Source organism: Rhamphochromis longiceps, linkage group LG7, assembly GCF_057381845.1.
Source record: "Rhamphochromis longiceps isolate RC_006_pf linkage group LG7, R_longiceps_female_GT1.1, whole genome shotgun sequence".
In the NCBI taxonomy this organism is placed as follows: Eukaryota; Metazoa; Chordata; class Actinopteri; order Cichliformes; family Cichlidae; genus Rhamphochromis; species Rhamphochromis longiceps.
The window spans coordinates 4,096,879-4,118,644 of NC_140563.1; the positions used below are offsets into that span (position 1 = coordinate 4,096,879).

Below are 21,766 nucleotides of genomic sequence, written 5' to 3' on the forward strand. Positions count from 1 at the left end.
TTAATGTCCCCAACCATCCTCACCCCAAGTCCATCACTAAGCCCAAAGCGTTATCAACACATACAGTGGTTAAAAAAAATTGATCACGTCTGAGAGGTAATTTTATATCTGCGAGGACTCGGTAAGCTCTGGAAACTCACAAGATATTCAATAAGGGTGCTCAGCCTTTTTCATTTGCATTATCAATGGCTACCGGCCCGAATCCCATCTTTCAATTATCATCCTTTGTTAAGGGCTTTATTCTGCTTGTCAGATGTGAGTCATCGCTGGGTTCTCCCACAACGTTTCACCAATGTATCCTAAACGTCGGAGGGCTGGGAGCAAGTCTGAGGCGGTAATGAGTTTGTGTGAGAAGACGGGGTCAGGACACAGTGTGTGTGTGTTAATTAATCTGTTCCCGGGTGGGAGGAACTGAAGCGAGATGATGAGATTTAAGAGAGTAAATGGGTGTGCTGCACTCGAGCTGTCCTCTGCTGAGTGAACGAGCAGGGTTAGAGGCTGGGCAAATGGCCGTCGTCATAGTAACCATATAACTTCCCCAGCCCTGAGTCACTTAGTCAGTCAGTCATGACAAGCAAAGGTGGGAACATCAAACACAAAGAACATGATGTCCCCAGGCGTCATCGAGTAAGGCTAAGGTAGCTGGTCAAAAATTGAAAGAGTAAATATGACCGTTCGAGTGTGTGCGCGTGCGTGTGTGCGTGCGCCTCCATCACGCCTGCTGAAAAATATAAAAAAAACCCCCAAAAAACCACTCTCATTATATGGCACTGAGCCTGAATTGTGACTACTCTGATAGCATCAACACCTGCCAGTAATATTGTTAGATCCAAAAGCCTGCTTTGAGGGAATAGCACCTGTCTGTGCATTCTGCACCACTGTCAACTTGTCTCAGTGTGCGTATATAGGATCTGCTTTATTTTTTTCAAGGGACAGTCTTGGAGTCCAGGTGTGTGCCAGATCTGCTGTCTATGCCCAGGGCTCCTGATGGCATCCAAGCCCCCGTGGTAATCAGCCCACTCTGCCTGCTGTTGCAGCTCGCCTGCCTCCTCCTCCTCCTCCAGTGGCTCGTTTCAGAAACATCTGGTGGTTTACATGCAGCACACACCACCTGCCAGACGCCTTGCAGGCAGTGGCACCGCTTGCACCTCTACAGTCCGCTCCACAACAACGCAACAACATAGAAATCACCGCGAACGCTTGACAAATTGTAGTTGTGGAGACAACTGCACTGGAAAATGTTGAGTTTTAAAGTTCTGTTTAGTGTATCTGCAGATGTAGCCTGGTGAGCAGCTGATTTGTAAAGGCTTACTCAAAGTGGGACAAAAGAGGGGAGGGCTGAGGTTCTCTTTTTTCGGCAACATTCGGCCAATACTGTGATGTTTGTCTTCATTAAATCCACCCTGATCAACAAATATAAAAGAACACAATGTATTTTTGCAGCAATTAATTTGATTTAATCATAGAAGCACAAGGCATTAACATATCTGTATTGTTTTTTTTTTATTTTATCAAATAACATTTATAAAACTATTGTGCAAAACAGTGTCCTTTTTAATCTTCTTCAAAGGCTCTGCACCAGTGGATAGTCATAGTCCTCTTAAATTAGGAAATATAACAAGTATGCATAATTTAAACAGCAAATCATAAGCTTACACACTATATGTACATTTTTACACAGACCTGGATTTTAGTGCCCCTTAATCAGTGATAAAGAACAAGGCAGCTTTTACAATCAGCAAAAAACAAGACCGCACAGAGAAAACTATAAAACAAGCAATGAACTTCTGCTGTTTGGCAGATTCTTTAAAGGAGCTTTCCCAGGCATTTGGCTGTTTTAATGTGTTGATGACCAGTTTGGAAGGGCATTTTAAAATCTAGACAGGATAGGACTGTACAAATGTAACAGTAAAACATGCAGTCTACCAGCAAATCGAAAGCAAACTCACAAAAATACAAAATAAATACAATAAAATTAGTACATTTCAAGTCAATAGTTGACTCTCGAGTCAAAAGATTCACCGAAATAATCGTGAAACAATCCGTCTCACAAACGTGAACACAGACTGAGGGAGCTGAATAGCTTTGACCTACAGTATATTTTAAAGTGAAATAAATGTCTTTTGAAATACAGAGAAATCAGAAATGTGTATAGGCTGAATAGATGTAAACACCTTGTGCTGAAATTTTTAACAGTAGTTCATGGCAACTTTGTGCATTACCACACTTTTCGAATATTTTGTTTTTCATTTTATCTTTTTTAACAGTCTGTCATTCTACATATGTTTTACAGTATTTCTACTGCTCAGAGGGATTTAACATTTCTCCGTCTCACACACGTATAGCAGATGGTCCTCTGGAGACTTCCCATGGCTCTTGCTGAGGTGAAGCTTGATGGCATGCTTAGTGGCAAACTTACGGACACAGAGCTGGCAGCGATAAACTCCCCCATTACTACTGCAGTCATCTTGCGACTGTGGAGGAAGAAAGGACTCCAGGGGCACTACTTTCTCAGTGAGAGTCTGAGAGTCCCTGACAGTCTGTTTGGGAGACAGTTTGGCCAGGTCCCTGATTCTGAACCCCAAGTGGGCTTCCAGGTGGCATACGTAAGCTGCTGGGGTTCGAATCTGCGAGGCACAGTCACTGCAGAAGAATATAGGTTGACCGGAATCTAGGTTCTTCAGGAACTTCGTTCTGCCCGTTCTCCGTAGCTGGTACTTCACGTTGGCCAGCCAGTGGCTGATGGTGGTCATGGAGAGACCCGTGAAACGAGATATGTGCATTCTTTCTTGTGGGCTGAGGTCATTAATGATATATTTCCCCTCTGACGTCTGCCTCAAGCTCGAGGCAAACTGGGCCTGCAGAAGAAGGAGGTGCTGTGGGTTCCAGTTGGAGTGACGACCCTTTCGTTTGTGGCCATGCAGGGACACGTCATCATCGTCGTGGGTAGAGCCCACAACTTCAGTTTTATCCGTCACACGTGGGCGTGACGCCGACTTTGTGACATGGTGGGACTGTGTAAGGTTTCTCAGCATGTCTGAGATATCCGACAATGCATTTTCGTGTAGAGGGCTGCTGGATGTGTATGGAGAGACCACTGTTAGCTTTGCAGGAGTAACAAGAGAGATGGGAGAGACTGAGGAGGCCGTGGATGAGGGCGTTAGAGGAGCTGAGTTTACAGAGTCCCCTCGATCGCTTTTCCCTTTTGTAAGGTCCATGGGTTGGTCATCATTTGGCTGGCAAAAGCTATTGTTATTAGCTACACTTTGCTTTTTGGTCTGTGATGGAGGAGCAGCCACAGCGGCCTTCTCAGCCATGCTCTGGCTGAGCCTAGAGAGGAGACTCAAGGGATCTTGGTTTGGCAAAGAGGGCTTGGCTGCTTTCCCCAAGTGAATGTTCATTACTGACTGAAGAGCACTTAGAGGGTTGACAAAGGGCTGCTCTGGAGGAGTGTGACCAGTGATAATGGCGGTGCTGCATCTCAGTGCAGAGGCAAGCGGGGATTTCACTGCTGCTTCTCTCTTGGGTTCGGTTGCTGGAGATGTTCTGTCACCATGGCTTCCCCTGTCGCTATTGGTTGGGGTAACTTCCCTCCATTCCCGAGGCGAGTCTGCCTCCCCTCCCTTGTGGGATTCTCCAGCCTCACTGCTGCAGGGGGAGAATTGGTTCTCCCTCTTTGGAGATAACTGCTTAACTCTTTGTTCTACTTTTGCTACTTTCTCAGTCACTTTTTTCACTAAGTCTTCCATTGCCTGAAAGTTGTTGCTGGGAAAAAGTGATGACTGACTAAGTGGTGGGGAAATGAGGGGCTGGTTCTTGGCAAGGCAGGACGGCACTCCATCGCCTCCATTGAACAAGAACTTCATTTGTGAATTCTTTTCCATGTGTCCTTGCTTAAGGGCACTGGGGAACTGGTAGGCAGCATGGATGCTAGGATAGCCTCCCCAGCTTGGATTGCCACTCTGTGCCTTATTGATGGCTGATGTCACAGTGTTTTCCAGTGATTTCAGAATATCCAATCCCCCTTTAGGGCTTTCCTTCAGGTCCTCTTCGGTAAGGTAGTTATATTTCGAAATGTCGTATTTTTCCTCCCTCTCAGTATCTTCCTCCTTACTAACAGTAACTGCAACTTGCTTTTCATTTCCTATTGCCTCCTGCTTAGTGCATTCCTCCTCAACCTCCTCTTTCTTGATCTCTTTGAGGGGAGGGGAGGTGGCCGGGGGAGTTGTGGTAAGTTGAGTTTGAAGAGGCGGAGGAGAGAAGGTAGAGGGTGCAAGAGGTACAGACTGGACCCTCTGTTCTGTAGGTGTGGTAACTCTCCCGGGATTGGGGGAGGTAGCCTCGGGAAGTATTTTGATTCTCTTTCCCACAGAGCTGGTCACCCTCAGGAAGTGTCCTGTCACCATCATGTGGGTCCTCAGCTCTTGGAGTGTATTATGGGAACTCCCACACTCCATGCACTTGAGGATCTGAAATTTGTTGGATTCAAATTGCCAAGCATAGCTAGCACCATTCTGGTGTCCATAGCGGTTATTTTGGGGAGTGTATGGGCTGGAGGAAGGTTTCTGTGAGGATTCACTAAGTTCTCCTTGTAGGTGTTTAGCTTTAGGGGTTCCTTCTCTAGAGCGCGGTGTAGCACTGAGGTCTAGCCCCACAAGTCCCCGCTTCTTTGAAGACATGATTTTGGCTGCCACAGGGGCCATGGGCTCCTTCAAAGGCACTTTCTGGTAGTGTTTGGTCTTGATCATGTGGACACTGAGGTCCTGGAGGGATTCAAAGGAATGGCCACAATACATGCATTTCAAAACTTTCTGGGCATCCTCTTTTCCCTCCATCTCCAACAGGGACCGCTTACGTGGTTTAGACCAGCGCTTTGCGCCACTGCCTGCCTTGTCCTGGTTGTCATCACGGTAGTGGCCTGTATCATTCATGTGAACTGTCAGCTCCACCAGAGTGTCATAAGCAGCGCTACAGCCCTTACAACGGAATTTACTGGCCCCAGTAAAGATTGAGCCAAACAGCTTTGGGTTTTGCCTGTGGAGTTGGACTGTACTAAAGAGACTGGGCTCTGACTGAGCGGGGTGACGGCTCTGTGGAGGATGCTGCTGTAGTGTCTTTGCCACTGCAGTTTGGTGCCAGTCATAGCTACCACTGCTACAGCTACTACTGCTACTGGTGCTGTTACTGCGAGCTGGCTTCTCTGCAGAAGTCGAAGACTGCGCCGGTAGAGGTGTGGAATTAAAATTTAGTGGTGACCACAAGGGGCTGGTGAGAAAGCTGGAGTAGATAGCCTTCATTTGTTCTAACGTGTCCATGCCTATGGGAGGCGTCTTGCTGTCAGCATTTATAGATGCTGTGACAACGCTCCCCTCAACTTTTCTGGAGGGGCTCTCGAAGTCTGAAAGACGGTCACTAGTCTCACTCACATGTGACTCACTGTCCATCTCTTGTCCTGAGAGCTCTGTGGTCTCAGCTGATTCCTGGTCACATGGCTGCTCCTTGGCAGTCTCTACACTTTGCTCCACAAACTCATCTTTCATGGGAAGGTCGTCCTGAGGGGTTGAGGGCAGGTCGTCCGCTTCTGCTTCCTCATCCTCCACATGGTGCTCTGTCAGCTCGTCGGGAGAATAAGCTGCAAGGAGAACCAAGACAAAGAGAGAAGGAAAGAGATGAGTTAAATTGCAGGGAGTGAACACGCTATGTTAGAATAACTGGAGAAAAAGTTTCCCTGCTATGTGTGCCCGAGGACTCCCAGGGATAAATGAGCCATCTGTGTGGGAGCCTTTAAAGCTGAGCTGAGAAATTACAGTCATCCCATTTCACCTCATCAACCGTTGAGGTGTTATTTTCCTCTAGGCGAGCCTGTATTTATATACTACCCCAGCCACACGGAACTTATGCCTCCCCTCTTTTCACTCCTTCTATTGGAGGAAAACAAAAAAGAAATATCTTGGCAAAAACATAATGCACCATTTTATTTATCTCAGGGCGCAACAGCTTGAAATGAAAACTAAATCTGAAATTAATGAAGCCCAATCTCACTGTGGCATTCTCCTCTGGGGTAATAAATGAGTTGGATCAACCTCCATCTGTCAGTTAATATGTCTGACGCCTCTTCATCTGCCTCTTCTCTGATTACACACACATACATACTGACACACACGCACACAGGCAAAGAGCATGTCTTCAAGAATTTCAAGAAAGGGATGTCAAAATTTTGTTGATGAAATGCAGATATGTTGAATAGACACCACACAGTTCCATCTGCACTGAAGTAAGTTCACTAGTTTTTTTTGATACGACAGATAATCAGTACTCCTTGTTCAAACTATACACCTAAAGACCCAAAGAGTGTTAAATATCACATATAAGACATTTTTAAACAGACAAAGAATTCTATAATTAAAATCAAAGGAAGCGGGGATAAAGAGAACGAGGCGAGACTGAGGACGGCTGACACGACGGCGATGCATAAGTGACCTGTCACTTTGCATGGTGGCGTCTACAGCTCACACAGAGACCGATGAGTCTATGTGCGTTGGTGTGTGTGCACTGCATCCCCCATCCCTCCACACACACAACCACTATGTCTGTCGTGATGATGAGCCTACCCACCTAGCACCGACTGGCCCAGCACACGCCCCCTTTTCCGCAGTGTCACCGAGCCCCTGCTCCCTCGCTTCCTGACCACCTCACTCACAAAACCACTCAACTTAAGGAAAAACAAATACTCTCAGAAAATAGTGGATGGCCTGTGGACAGGTCTGAGGCCATTTGGACAATGTTGTAAACCAAGACAAATACTACGGCAAGAACCTTTAGGTATAGGCTAAACGGTTTGAGCACTCACGCACAGTCGAGTCTATGTGTGTGGACACAAACAGATACACACACACACACACACACACACACACACACACACACACACACACACACACACACACACACACACACACACACACACACACACACACACACACACGCTGTGACTAAATCCTTCATTCCCCCCCACCTCCCCAAGCACTCACATCCAGTCTAAACAAAAATGTCATAGCTGAAATAACTCTCATTTCCAGTGCTAACAGCCAATCTCTAGGCAGCCATGCGGCTGGCGCTGGTCTGATTTGGGCCCTGGGGGCACAGTCAGCAGGCAGCCCAACTGAGAGGCCAGCCTAATGGAGACCTGGCAGGTGCGGCCCACTCTTCGTCCTCCCGGAGATTTGGTTTGTCACTGGGTATCCATTACCTGCCATTCTCCGCTGATAGGCCCCGACAGCCCTGATCAAAAGATGTCGTTGGGCCCCAGTCCGCTTGGCAGTCAGTGGCATGTCGTTTGTAAAAAGGGCCAAGCAGGGTGTAAATAAAATGACATGATCACTTCCCCGGCCCCTCATGTTCTGGACACAATTATGATAATGTGGACGTTGAAGGGGAGGGAGGGGTCTGGGAGGCTGGCGAAGTGGGTGAGGAGGTAAATTGCTCACCCTCAGGAAAACATGCAAGAGAGATATCTCTGTACAACCAGTGCTGAAGTGACTTCCACATCCTTCTTTTCTTTTGCTTTTGGAAGGTCATGTCTGATTCTAATTTAAACGACTAAAACCAGCCAGAATGAGGTAGTTACCACATTTGTGTATCGACTAGCTACATCTCTTGACTGAATCGTCATGTCGCCTTTCTCAGCCTTCAACACAAAAGCATTCCGAGCATTTCTTCGCATTGTCTGGATATTTCAACAAACTGTTGCTTGAATAAATTCTACATCTACATCACGCCATTGCATTTGTAAGCCTTGCCAGGTCCCTGTCCATTTCTTAACCTGGTAGTAAATGTTTTACATTTTGTACTAACAGAGCTCCAGTCCTATGGTTTATTGTTCATTTGTCATTAAGCCTAGAAAGCACTGAAAGGGGGAGTGAAGTCCAAAAGGACCGGCTATAAAAACCTATAGAGTCAAACCATGCTCCCAGGCAATTTAAAATGCAAAACAAAAACCATTATGTCTGAGCACTATCTGTTAATTTAATCCCCAATGACTGATAATCCATCACACAGGGCGACAACCACATCCAATTATTCTCCCTGCCTTGACTGACAACAGAGGTGATTTATCAAGCTAATAAAAGGTGATGGGAGTATAGAGGCTCCCTTAGAATAAATTATGAATATTATGAATACAACAATACTCCTGGATGCAGTCTTAACTAATATCTGAGCATATGGTGTAAGACCAATGTATGAATTTTCCTAGTGTGTGCGTTGGTGTGAGAAGCAGAGAAAAAAAAAAAGGAGATTGCGTGTGTGTTCATGTAATGATAAACTGAGCTGAAGCCATGTGGGGGAAAGACAAGAATCATTAGGTTCTATGAATGATTCCTTTAGGGAGGGGAAATGGGGTGGAGGGGTTAAGAGGGGTAGGAGGTGCACATTCACACACTCAACATCTCAGTCACAGCTCACACAGAAATAGCAATAACGACTTCACACAAACACACAAACTGCAGAAAATCGAACTCTCGCAAGCCGAAACACACGTTTCACCTAATGTAAAAATACACGACCTCAAATACGCTCTCGCATAATTGCAAACACAACTACTCAGTCGGTTATGACACCCCCCACCCCCCCCTCAACAAACACAAACACACACTTGTACACGCATGTAGATGCAAGCGATGAGGAAAGACAATGACATCTTGGCATGCAGGAGGCATTCCTGTGGAGTATCATTTTCATAAACATAAGGGCCGCAGACGAGGAGGGAGAGATCATCTGATAGAAATACTGCAGTGCTGCTCTGACGATCAGGAACAACAGAGAGGGCAGGGACAGGGGGGTGATTAAGCAGGAAGGTGCTGTGGCTGCCTCTAAAGCTGAGGCTTTAAGTGTCGCTTTCTGTCTGTCTCTTTCCTTCTGTCCTTTGGGTTTTTTCTCCTCAAGTGCAGTTGAAAACATTGTTTTTGATGCTACGCTTTAAACAGTTTTTGTATGCATAAGGAAAACACGGCGTATGTTCCTGAAAACCAAAAACTATGTAATTTTACATTTGCAAAAAGGAGAAACACTCAGTAGCCTGCATAATTACGTATTTATTAGCAAATGTAAATTTGCGGAACGCACAAATAGGTTTCCATCGAACTACAAATTCTTCTAGACCCCTTTCTTAAGTTACCCCCTTGATGACCAAAGGGAGTGTCTGTGGTCTGGTTTTCACAGCTGGGGAAACAGTCTGGGAGCCGGATCACACCCAACACAAGCAGGGTAAACAGGATGTGTCATTAAAATCTCTACCTGTGTCTGACCCTTATACTCAAATGACTGCCTCGTCAAGAACACAACCTTGCTAGAGGCATCGTAGGAAAGTCCTTTACGCGGTCATCATGAGCACAATATTTTATTTGTCGGGTTTTTCCGCACTAAAACAGGACACCGCCTGTATAACAGATGGCTGTAAATTGCAGAACAAAAGCACCGCATCTTCATTTCTTTTCCTAAAATTATTGTGCAAAACTACTGCTATTAGTAACAATCTGTAAAATGTTTTTAGCTACGCCACAAACTAATGTATTGCAGAGTGTAAATCCAGCGTGTACATTATATAGAATTACTTAGACAGAAAAGAGAAGTAAGACATATAATCTTTACATTCTTGGGAAAATAAAATGGAAATTAATACTGCCGAAGGAGCATTGTCTGTGTGGGTTTTATGGTTAGATCACCTTCAGTGCACAAAGACACAACCGGGATCCAGGGAGGGAGCAGGAAGCACGAGTGGTCTCTAATAGTTTACTGTAAAAGAAAAGTTCTGCAGTGGTAATCAAAAGGCTACAACAAAAGGCTAAAAGTAGCTTCCAGCACAAGAAAGTGAAGCTCTGCAAGGAGAGGGTTAATCTGTATGAAAACATGGCGTGTGTGTCTCGACATGTGTACAATATTTTAGCTGGAACTTGACATCCTTAAACCAACACGAGCCCTCAGCGGGGGGCTCTTACCAACAGGAAAAACCTCCAGCACATTAAAGAACAGGAAGTAACCTTCAAAAAACCCCTACAAACCACTGCTTCTTACTCAAGTTTTGCAGCGATCTAAACCTCTCTAATAGATTAGAATAATTTAGCCTAAAACAGCCCCATTCTGTCAAAATAGCAGCAGATCAGGAACATACCTAAAATGCCTTTCTCTTGTACACATTTGTCAAAGTAACACACTCAATCAAACTTAGTTCTCTTACTCTTTTCCCTTTGATCCTCACAAGCTGGCTGAAAGTCCCATGAGAAAAAAATGAAACAGGTGATGTGTGATTATTTTAAAAATTAACAAGCTCTGACATAAGTCGCTTTTTCAGATATGACCGCAGAAGACTGTCTTGTGCTGCTCTCTTTTTGTAGGTTTTTAATACATTGCTTTGCTGCCTCATTGTGCTTATACAAGCTATCGTGTTACAGACAATCGTGGATGTCTTTGTCATTTTTTATTTGTGTGTGTTCTCTACCCCCTGATGGCATTGTGAATACATTGTGTCCGCCGATTGTAGTGGAGGATGTGTGATATGGGAGATGGGAAAAACAGAGAGATCATTCTGGCCCCAGGCAAAGCTTAGGGCTGAACCTTGTCAATGCACATGGTAAGAGGAGGGAGAGAGAAAGTGAATAGAGTCAACCCTCAGCTGCTTGTTGTGTTATAACTGGACTTCAAAGCTGCCAGCTGCAAATACAGACCTACAAGACCCGAAACTTCATCTAGTTTATCTAGAATAAGACAAACCACAAGCACACAAAGTCCTCCTGTTTCTTACTATAACCTCCATCTAATATTGAACACTATAAGTTAACCGAAGCCATAAAGTCCTATTTCAGAGCAATAGGTGATAAAATTTTACAGAAGAAAAAAAAAATACACACAAACTACTTCCACAGGCACGGAAATAAAAGGCAGTAATAAGGACTGAGGCTCCAGAGGAAGGTGATGTTCCAGTCTGATGTGCACATCAAGCCTGTCTCGTCTGATGATACGTAGTCAGTCAAACTTCCTTCAACTATTCCACATCTTCCCTCATTCTTTCCATCATTTTTTATATACGCCTTACTTGAGCAGCTCTCAAGCAAAGTTTCGTGAAGCAGAACTGCTGCTCAGTCCTACATTCCTTGAACTGTTTAGGCCTCATATAACAATGTTGTTAAAAAGTCACTGGGCTGTGTGAATGGGGCAAAACAGAAAGACAGCAGCCTGAAAGCCGGACTAAAGCTAAACTAAGGATATGAAGCCAGCTTCAAATACTGGGACTATTTTAGTTTAGACTTTCTGACATTCTAGTTTGCGCAATCTGAAATACTTTCTAGTGGGGGCATGCATATGTGCACCTGAACCTGTAGCAAACATAAACACAATTATCTGTAAATGTAATTCCATGCACCAGGACTCGTGCCTATAAGTCATTCATGTCGCTGCATTGCAAGACAGCATGCAGTAAAACCGCATTAGTACAGTAGATCAAAGCCGTAACAGTTTGCAATGGCTAGCTTAGTTAATCATTTTGATGTTCATATTTATTTTCAGCTCCTAGTGTTTTCATAACTGGATTAAACTGGACTGGTCCAATCTGCCCTCATTTTCTGTGCTACGTGAAGTAAGTTGTCACTCTCAAAGTGATATCGTGGCGGTGCCACAGCAAGGGAGACAAGTATGTAGGGTTTTTTTTCTCATTACAAGTAGCTTGAGTAAAATATTTACACGACTGGACAGAAAAAAAACTGACTGACTGAGATCCAGTTATTTTAGTCAAAATGAAGACCCAAAGAGTGCGAGCCTAAACCAAAGGACAGCCTCTGGGGTTGCCTTTTTTTTTGTTTTTGATGTTAAAAGTCGAAACTTTGGGTCAGAGCACAAGGTGAAGGGTAAAAAATCAGGACTGGGGAGTGGGATGACCGAACCCCTCTCAAAACACACAGCTGCTGCCGTGATCGCCTAGCAACGAGGAGGTGATGGACGCAGCCCGAAGATGGATGGCCACCATAAATCACAGGAGTGTGTAGGAGGAGGAGGTAGGACACAGAGAGAAGGCAACATGAAGAGGACAAAAACAAAAATGTGTTTTCCAGTTTTCTGCCGCAGCAGCACCAGCAGAGCTGGCTCCACTTTTCACGATTGTTGGGGAATGATGTGGGTCTGGGGACTCTTCTGGGCAAAACTAAATGGAAATTTCTGGGTAATCATTACACTGGGTTATAAAGGATCCAATGGATTGCTGTATAAGGCATAATTGCAATAAACTCTATAGCGGCTTCTACCTGCCCTTTTACGTCTGGAGAGTTTTTTGCGATTCAACTAACTTTTTTAAAGATGATAAAAATGACAGACTATACCTTTCATAAAGCAACCCTTCAGGCAAGGCAATCTGGGTAGTGTAGTTGCGGGATAAACATCCCTGGGCTATCTGATTATGGCTTACTGCAGCGGCACTGGTGTCTAGTAACACTCAGAGAGAGCGCTCAGCCATCCATCACGCAGTGAGTGTCTGTCTAAGGCTTTCCACCCTGCTTCTTCTCGTCCTGGCTCTCCAGTTACAGCCATACACGGCCGGCCTAAATAATATTCTTCATGATAAATGGCACTATAAGCCTGGTATCCATCATTAATCTGATTTTTAAAGAAGCATCCATCTTGGAGAGAGCCTGTTAGGGCCACGGGAGAGCAGAGCAGCTCGGGTTCATTTAAAGGCCAGGCTGCTGCATGAGTGATACCTGTCAGCCCTGTTCATCAGGGAGCAGCACACACACTCACGCAGCATTAAACACTGGCGCCATATGGCCACATCTGCGCACAGACACACACACCTCTACAATGCCTCCAAGCGTCCTCGTTGTGCATATATTATGAGTAAACAACGCTAACACACTTGTCGGACTTGTATACTCACAAAGCATATTTCTCCCCTTCAGTCGACATCCAGAGATGTGTCATGGAAGAACATTCTGTCACTCATCAAAACACAACTCGGTGTAACTCAATCCTCTCTGTCATCTCGAAAAAATCTCCCCTCCCAAACGCTTCTCCTTAAGGGTTTCAGGAAATCTCACTCGCCCCTGGAAAAACTCTCCCAAACTCATACACAAACAACTGTTTTTTGTGTGAAACTCTGCTGACTTTACACCTCATACTACGTCTCTTTGTTTCTCTCAGTGCAATCTCTGTCTTGTTTTCCCCTCTTTCACTCTCTCTTTCTCTCTGCCCCCTATCCACCTCCCTTCTCTGTGTGTCTGGTAAAGCCCGTTTGATAAATGACACACGTCAGCGTGTCAGAAGCGAAGGGTGGGTCAGTGATAAATGACTCTGTTGAAAAGGAAATCGGCTCTCTGGCATGGCTTGGCTATTCTCCTCCTGGATTGGGTTTCAGGACCCCTGAAGACCGGAGCAGCTCAGTTTCCCTGAAAACAGCACACATCCCACCAGGCTCTAACACTCTCTAACGCTCTCTACCTCTGGGAGGGGTGGGAGGGTGGTGGGTTTGGAAGGATCCAGCCTGTCCCAATTGTCGCCACAGTGCAGCTGCATCTATCACAACAGCAGTGGGACTATTTTTACAAAGCCTCCGACTCGGTGCCCAGACAGCAGTCTCAGCTGAAAACCTCGGCTGAAAGCACACTGAAAGCTGAAAGGGAAGAGTGTATGGCTAACGGTTTTCTATTTGTGACACTACTACAGCACTTACACTCTTCTTTTGCTCTCAGAGCCCAACCCAATGGGTTGACGTCTGCCAAGTGCGTGTTAAAAAGGAGAGAAGGCCCATTTCAGCGCCCTCGCTCTTCTTCTCGTCATCCCGCCCCCCCCTACCCCTCCACCACCCACCCCCATCACCACCACCAGCTCCTCCTCCCCTTCCTCCCCCTTCTGCCCTCGTTCTCTTCTCTTACACTATCTCTTTCAGTCACTTGCTGGCAGGGTGGCACTGTTATCATTACACAGGCAGGATTTATGGAGTCAAGGCCTATGGCAAAAACAAAAAGGCGTCTGTCAATACCTGTGGGAAACATTCTGTCAGCCTTCCTCCTCCTCCTTTCCCTGGTGCTCACAGCCTCATTAGGTATGCACTTATCAGACACATAGATCACAGACGTGACTCAACCTCACCGGAATCCAGCCACAGGACTTTCATTAGCAACGGGCCCAGCAAGGCCAAAACACTTGCCTTGCTCACACCTGCAGACAACAGCAGCTGAGGAGACGTATTGTTGTTGTTGAACCTCGCTAGCGCTGTCACTGCGTTTGTCAGTTGGACAATTAAGTCCAAACTTGCGGTCCCCTGCTGCTTCCAAAAGGGCGTGCTTTTCACACATAAACAACAGGAAGGCAGACAGATATAAAAGCGTACTTAATTTCACTTGGTGCTTTTACAACCCATTCAGAACATATGGGTGTGCGTCTGCAATGTGTGCTGTAAACGCTTGTATCTTTACTGGTGTCAACACTCTGTGTTTGTTGTTTCTTAGCTGGCACACACGCAACTGATTTGCTAAGAAAGAGGTGGGAAGAGAAGAAAAAGTGGAGACTTCTTAGGCCTGAAGGGTTCAGAGAATTACAACCTGACCGCAGCAGGTGGTTTGTAATTATCATTCCCGTCCATAGTATCAGTAAGTCAAACCACGTACACATTCAAACCCAACAAATTCAAAGGTAGATGCCCACTTATTTAAGTGTATACTCACTCACCCGCTCGTAGACAAACATAAGTGATGGCTGCCAGTTTGGCAGCTGTACTCCTGACCCTGCAGAAAGAAGAAACTGTTGCTGTGGAGTCCTGTCCAAATCAGACCGACTTCCCCACCCTTCTCCATCTACATCACACCCTCTCTCAGACTAACTCTTACACAAACGAGCAAAGCACAGCGTTTTGAGAATGAAAAGGGCAGGATGGATTTCGCTGTGGTGGTGTGACAATGCACTGACACGAGCTGCAAACAGCTGCGTCTTCGCCCTCATGTTGTAAAGCCTATGTCGACTTCCTGTTAAGTCGACGGAGTATTTCAACTTTCTGAAGCCATTTCAACAGCTTCGGGACCCCGAGCTGGTGGCAAATTCACGAAGGGCTCTACATTTCCACAGCCGGGAAAGTCTCGCTCTCTCATGTTTGCTCGCCTGTTTATGTGGCCAGCTGCCCTTGGCTGTTAAGAGCACTCAGACCTGACCCAGGTACGCAGGCCCATTTGTCACCTGCAGCAGAAAATTGAGTTACAGCACAACCAAAGGCGAGCGGCTCTGTGTAATATCAAGTTGATTACATCAAAGTGGTGGCAAACCTCATTGGGCTGGGCACCCCGAGCTTGTCATCTCCAATCACAGGGCCTGTCAGGACTCCATCAGCCTCACGGCTAATTGGACCAACGCTAATGAAGCAGGCAAAACAAGTTTTCTACTGTGGAGAGAGAAACCCTCTCAGACAGGAAAGAAAGAGAGGGAGAAGCCGAGAGTGTGTTTGAGAGACAATGAGAGAGAGCAAAGCAGGGTGGTGTGTGCGTGTATATGTGTGTGTGAGGTGGAGTGGGGGGGTAGATTTTTCATGCAAGTCTCAAGGTTGCAGTGGGCTGACTCTCCCCCTAAGTCCCTAATCAAGGCCCATCATCTGTCATCCTTTTCTTTGCTCTCTCTATCACCATGCTCTGTGCTGCAATCAATTCATCATCACCCTTTGTGTGCCACTGAACAGTTGACAACTTTATAACTTGCAGCTGCACGGGTTGACTGACAGGGGTGGAAGGGGAGCATGAAAAAATGAAGAAATGAATAGATGAATGAATGAACAAAGAAGCCTGGTTTCAGGGAGAAAAAGTTGTTTTCTAAAAACACAAAACGATCTATATTACAGCCTTTTATTCCCTTTCGTCAACAGAGAAACAGCAGTGTAGCAGGGAAGAGAGAGGAGAGGAGAGGAGGAGATGAAAAAAGAAAAACATCCTTCTCACTGATCTGAAATCAGAAAGCTTTCAGTCATTCTTTATGTGCTCCCCGCGGCCACTCAGAGCCAGTGAGCATGTACATTAGGCTGGGGCATTTTGATGAAATAAAAGCCCAGGCCAGCTTATGGCTAAACAGAATGGGAGCACTCACTCAGCTTGTCTCTGATTGACCATTAAAGCCATTGATGAATGGGCCTGTCAGGGGAGAGACAATTAAATCAAACATGAAACAAAGCCGTTGTGACGGCCCGGTCTGACAGAGCAAACCCATTCCTCCCCTCCATTACATAGCACACGGCTCCTTTTACAACCCCTAACCCACTCCTCCCGCCTCCTTCACCCACTGTATGTGTGTAACTGTGTCTGCCTATGTGTGTTCAAAGTGAAGAAGTGAGCATGTGCACATGGAAGTGTGATGTTCTCTGCTGGAAGTATGTGTCTGCTTGTGTGTGTGTGATGTCTCACTGTGAAACCACTTTGTCCCCCCCTTCCTTCACTTTTTCGTGAGTCACTTGACCATCACGGTAATAGAAACTGTGTGTGTGTGTGTGTGTGTGTGTGTGTGTGTGTGTGTGTGTGTGTGTGTGAGAGAGAGAGAGAGAGAGAGAGAGAGAGAGAGAGAGAGAGAGAGAGAGAGTGAGAGCCAGTGTAAAAAAGTACACAGGGCCTTTCAAAGTGGTTTAAACGTGACGTCAGGGGCCTGCAGCACATGGTGGGAAGTGATTTTCTGATGCAAATCGGGAAGGATCAGATCAAAGCCGCATGACAGCCAATCAATCAACCGTCAAATCAGACATGGCAACTGTCGATTATGGCTCCTTCCAGCCCACGAAACCCCATTGTGTGCTCTCAAATTGTTTATCTTATCCCAAGAAAAGAAATACCTCAGAGGTAGAGTTTTTTTTCGCTTGTGCAAATAAGTTAAGCGCTGTGATCAAATGCGCACAAAGCCCTTACGCTCTTATGGCACGCCTCGGGCACTCGTTAAGAAAACGCCGCTTATTTCCAGAGGTTTTACGCTTAAAGATCCAGTTTATATTACATCTCGATGCGGTAAACTATCATGGATTCAAGTTTGGAAAAATAGGAAGCGAAAGTTTACAGCAGCCGACTCATCCGACCGGGGCACACCAGCCACTCTAAGCGAGAGCGAAAACGCAGAATGTGGTATATAAACTATACATCAGCTTTATATTGGTAATAGTTTCTATTAGGTCTCACAAGAGTAGCCAAGAGTGACAAAGCGCATCGTTGGAGAGAGGGGAAAAAACCCCGAAGTGAAAACGGAAATGCGGTGACTGGAAAGTGAGCTTTACAAAACAAATGAACCGCAGCTTTGCCACCGTGAGCCTTATTTTACGCATATAGTATTTGGCTCCACATACCTGCTGCGCGCTTCGGCGCTTCTTGTTTCCTCCGTGGCATTGTGTTTTTTAATCTGTGGGGATTTCCGTGAGAAGTCTTCTTTTTATTTCATATAGCTGCCCCCTCGCCGTATCCGGGAAGATCCACCTCTACTCAAAAAAGATTCACGCCTTCGTGTAGTAGACTGCACAACATCGGGGAGTCCGATGAAAAGAAAAACTAAAAACCATCGTCACTGGAATAAGGGCATGCACTGAGAAGTCAGCGGGAAAATACATAAACAAGGTGAGGGAGCATATTTTTGTTTTGGTGTGATCGCGTTAAGAATGTCAGCGGTGATAGCCAGCGTCCACCTCGGCTGCCTGGTCTGGCAACAGGCAAAGTTGAGGGATAAGAGAGATGATCGCGTCACTCACAGCAGGAGAATGGGCAAACCCACCGCTCCGTTAACTCTTTACTTCTCAGAGAGGGGCGGACACCACACACGAGTGTCCTCCTACCTCTGGTTTTCAGGCAAGTCAGAGGTTATTACACGCAGGCGGCTGATTATTACAAGCTACAAAACCACAGCTATCATAATGATTCCAGTAATACCACTAGGCACGTCAGTCTAACGAATAATCATAGAATGTAACGTTTATCACACGTTGTGACTTTGCTTTATTTATTAAAAGAACACATTTCCCCCGTTGTTTACTTACGTAACTATAATTTTCTTGCCACATAGATGCAATGTGTCTGTTACATTGTAAATCATTAATCTATATGACATTTTAACTTTTGATCAAGTTCTTATGATTTTCTTTTTGATTCACCAGTATGTGTGTGTGTGTGTGTGTGTGTGTGTGTGTGTGTGTGTGTGTGTGTGTGTGTGTGTGTGTGTGTGTGTGTGTGTGTGTAAATAATCTCCCACAATTCAATCTTGTTCTTTTTCATACTTATGGATCACAGCTGGAGAAAACCAAAATTACTAGTATATAAAAGTTTTGATTCCATGGTTTATATTCAATGTAGTTAAACCTTTTTTATTTTGCCACAGAATAAATAAAAAAAACTTACAGTGTATAAAATATGGGTGGGGACAAATTAATAACGCAGTACAATAAGTACAATTGTATGTACATTGTCAACGAAGACAATATGTACAGTATGTATATGCAATGTATTTATGTAATATGTTAAAGACATACAATCAATTATATATATAGCAGGAGATGCGAACAGAGAGGACAATGGCTCTCGGAGGCCTTTATACTGCATATTGTAAGTCATTTTCATTGCAAGCTCACATAGTCAAAATATTTTATAACTGATGAACAAAATTTGTAAAACAACCCCGCTCCACACCGCCTGAAAATGCAAACATGCCCGATGCCTCAGCCACGATATTTTGATGTGAACAGTTAAAAATGTTAGCTTTCATCACAGTAAAAAAAGAATCACTTCTCCCATATATCTGCATTAGGTAGAGATCAAAGCCAGTTCGAGGGAACAGCGTCATGCCTTAAGAGCCAAGGTAATGAGTTCTTTTTTTACACCACTTATATCTTTCTTTTTTTCTCGAGCCAGCAGCATCTCTGCAGAGTGGGATGGTCCCAGGTCTCCCTCTGTGTCTCTGATGTGCGTTGACCCCTGCCAGCAAAAACGGCACATACAAATACCAAAACATACTGTATGCAGTGTGCTCAAAGCCACACACGCATTTTGCAGACACACAAATGCTTGCGAGTGTGCTCCCTCTTTGCCTCTCTGTCTCTCGCTCTGTCTGTCTGTCTGTCTGTCTGTCTCTCTCTCACACACACACACACACACACACACACACACACACACACACACACACACACACACACACACACACACACACACACACACACACACACGCACGTAAGCATCCTCATTCAGAGAACAAGAGTTAAAGCCCTCTCTGATGAGGACTGGCCTCTGTCTCTGCATCTCTAAGAGCACATAAGCTGGGTTCCTGTCACTTTAACAACATGAAATTACAACCCAAATGGGATGTCAAGGGTTAGCAGTGTCTGCTAGAGAACTATGCGAATATATTCTCTCCTATGGACTTGGCCCCACTGTGACCTCCCCCAGGAACAAGAAGTAACCTGGTGATTGGCGTTTTTACAGCCAAATTAAACCGTCTTGGAGCCTGCTGAAGGCAGGAGGAGAAAGCAGTCACTCCAAAATTAGTGAGCCATCATCATGACAGAAAGTAGCGGGGACATGGTGTCATCCAGCTACTGTATCGATTAACCCATAAATAGTATATGGCCTCTACACTGTGGCTCTCCCAGGCTTACACTGTAAATGGAGGTTATCTCAGCTGTGCATCTGTCTTACTTTCCTGTGTGTGTTAAAGCTTTGAAACGGAGATGCTTTAATCTAGCCGGGTGTTTAGCACATTCAGAAAAAGAGGACATTATGGGTATAATTAGAGTGATGCAAATGGTATCTGGTATGCTTCCAGCATTTTAACAATATTGTACTGATGAAAGTTTGAAACTCATTGTGCAGGGTTTTATTAAAGAAAACAACAGCACACAATTTCACAAGCTCAATTACTCACTTGCTTTAAGGTATGCGATTTTATACAGGAAATTTGGATATTTTAATAATACTCAGATACTTTCTTTTTAAGGCATATGTGTGATTCCTTCTTATGTCAGGTAGCCCTGCTGCATTATTCCTCTCTTCTTGCTCTCGACACCAGGATTATCATAAAAGAGGAACGTCTGTCAAGCCTGCATTGATTTGCACACAAGTTCGCCCAATCAATCTCAAAGTTGTGATTAAAAGGCATGAGCTGCTTCTATTTTTCTACAGAAATCTTTTGGAAAAAAGAGAGAGGCCTTTCAATTTCATAGCCTCCAGAACACTCAAGTATTCATTGCGCTCTACTTTTTGCTTTCAACCTCTCTGCGGGAGGCAGGACTCATGACATCTATGTATGCCGCTCCTATTCACAATGCTATTCAGCCTTCCGATATGTGCTGCAAGTGATCCCTCAGTACCATCAAATCGCTCTTATTGGCCTGCACCGTTATGGGCAGCACAGTGCAGAGCCACAGCGCAATCTGACAGTTCTGTTCTCATGAGAAGTCCCCGTCAGCAGCGCTTTGTGCAAGAAAAGGACCAATCTTTTATAATATTGCAACGTTTTTATGCTATTCTCAAAAACGCTTAGGAATAAAACTTAAAAGCCAACAAATTTGCGATAGATGGGGTATTTTTTATTGATTTCTTGCAAACAGACACTAGTGTTTGTCTGTGCACTTGCTTTGTCTGTGTATTCATGTGGCTATGTTCACGGGTGCATAATGCATGGCCATGTTGAGAAGAATGATTGCTTTATTCCTGCCTTGTAGGTGCAATGGGGGCCAGGGCAGTGTCTTTGGGCAGCTGTATGGATGGCTTGAGGAGGTCTCCATCATTCATAAAGCGCACTCCTACATGTAGAATTGATCTAGCAAAGAAACAGGGTGGCAATAGCAGTTCATCAGTCTTCCCCAACCACAAATCACTCGGAGGTGTCCCCCCAAGGGAGAGGTGACACCATTGTCAGCGCAGCAGTCCCCTCGGACAACAAAAGGGGCAGGGCAGGGACACTTGCTCATACAGCGACCCCGAAGTGTCCAGTGAAATGCGAATACCCTTTGTGTAAATATAGTGTATCCATAGGAAAGGTTAAAAAACAACAACTTTAATATAAAAACGTGAGTGAAATGACTGAGGGTGGAGCTAAATTAAGATGTAAAAGTAAACAGCCGTGTGACTCCTTCTGTTTTCTTTTCTCACTGTCGCTACAGGAACAGGAAAAGAGGCACAAGTGCTATATGAACTAATTTTTCAACATTCTGATTAATCTCGAAAACACACCTATGCACCACGTGCTGAAGTCAAACAGGTTTTATAAAGGATGCATAATTAAAGCTACCTTTACTCATAGTGTTTAATATATGCACCTCTTCCTATTAATAAGCCAGGTCATTAATTTGTATAAATCAGCTATGTACGGCACAGAGTAATTTCCACTCCTGTAAAGAAAATTGGTGAGATGAAGCTCTTGCCTTTGGCCTTGGGTTGCGCATTACACTCATCTTACATTAGGGCACATGATTCTCCTGTTCTCCTCCTCCTCCTCCTGCTGCTCCTCCTCATACCGTTTGGACTTTGTCATTGATCTTCATTCTAAAATAATCTCTTATCATTTCTCATTGTAAGCCTGCAGAAAAACCTTTTCCAGATCCCAATTCATTAGCTTCACACTGAAAATAGAAAAGCTCAGGAAAAGGTGGACATGTGATGATGGCTCAAAGTAAGCACTTTTTGTAATATATCCCATGAACCACCTTAAACACTCTTGATCTTGCTTTAAACCTTTGATGGAGAGATTTTTTTTTTACATTCTTGAGGCATGGATGACTTAATAAAGAAACTTTAAT

General features: G+C 44.9%; 1 protein-coding gene across 1 annotated transcript; it reads right to left on the bottom strand.

Moving 5' to 3' along the window:
• Positions 1-1,432: 1,432 nt before the first annotated feature.
• tshz3a (teashirt zinc finger homeobox 3a) lies at positions 1,433-17,730 on the bottom strand. The gene is made up of 2 exons (XM_085411702.1): positions 17,336-17,730; positions 1,433-5,632 (listed from the first exon to the last, which is right to left on the bottom strand). Exons 1-2 carry the CDS (start codon positions 17,373-17,375, stop codon positions 2,316-2,318), a joined length of 3,357 nt encoding a protein of 1,118 aa, XP_085267828.1. The 5' UTR covers positions 17,376-17,730; the 3' UTR covers positions 1,433-2,315.
• Positions 17,731-21,766: the final 4,036 nt, after the last annotated feature.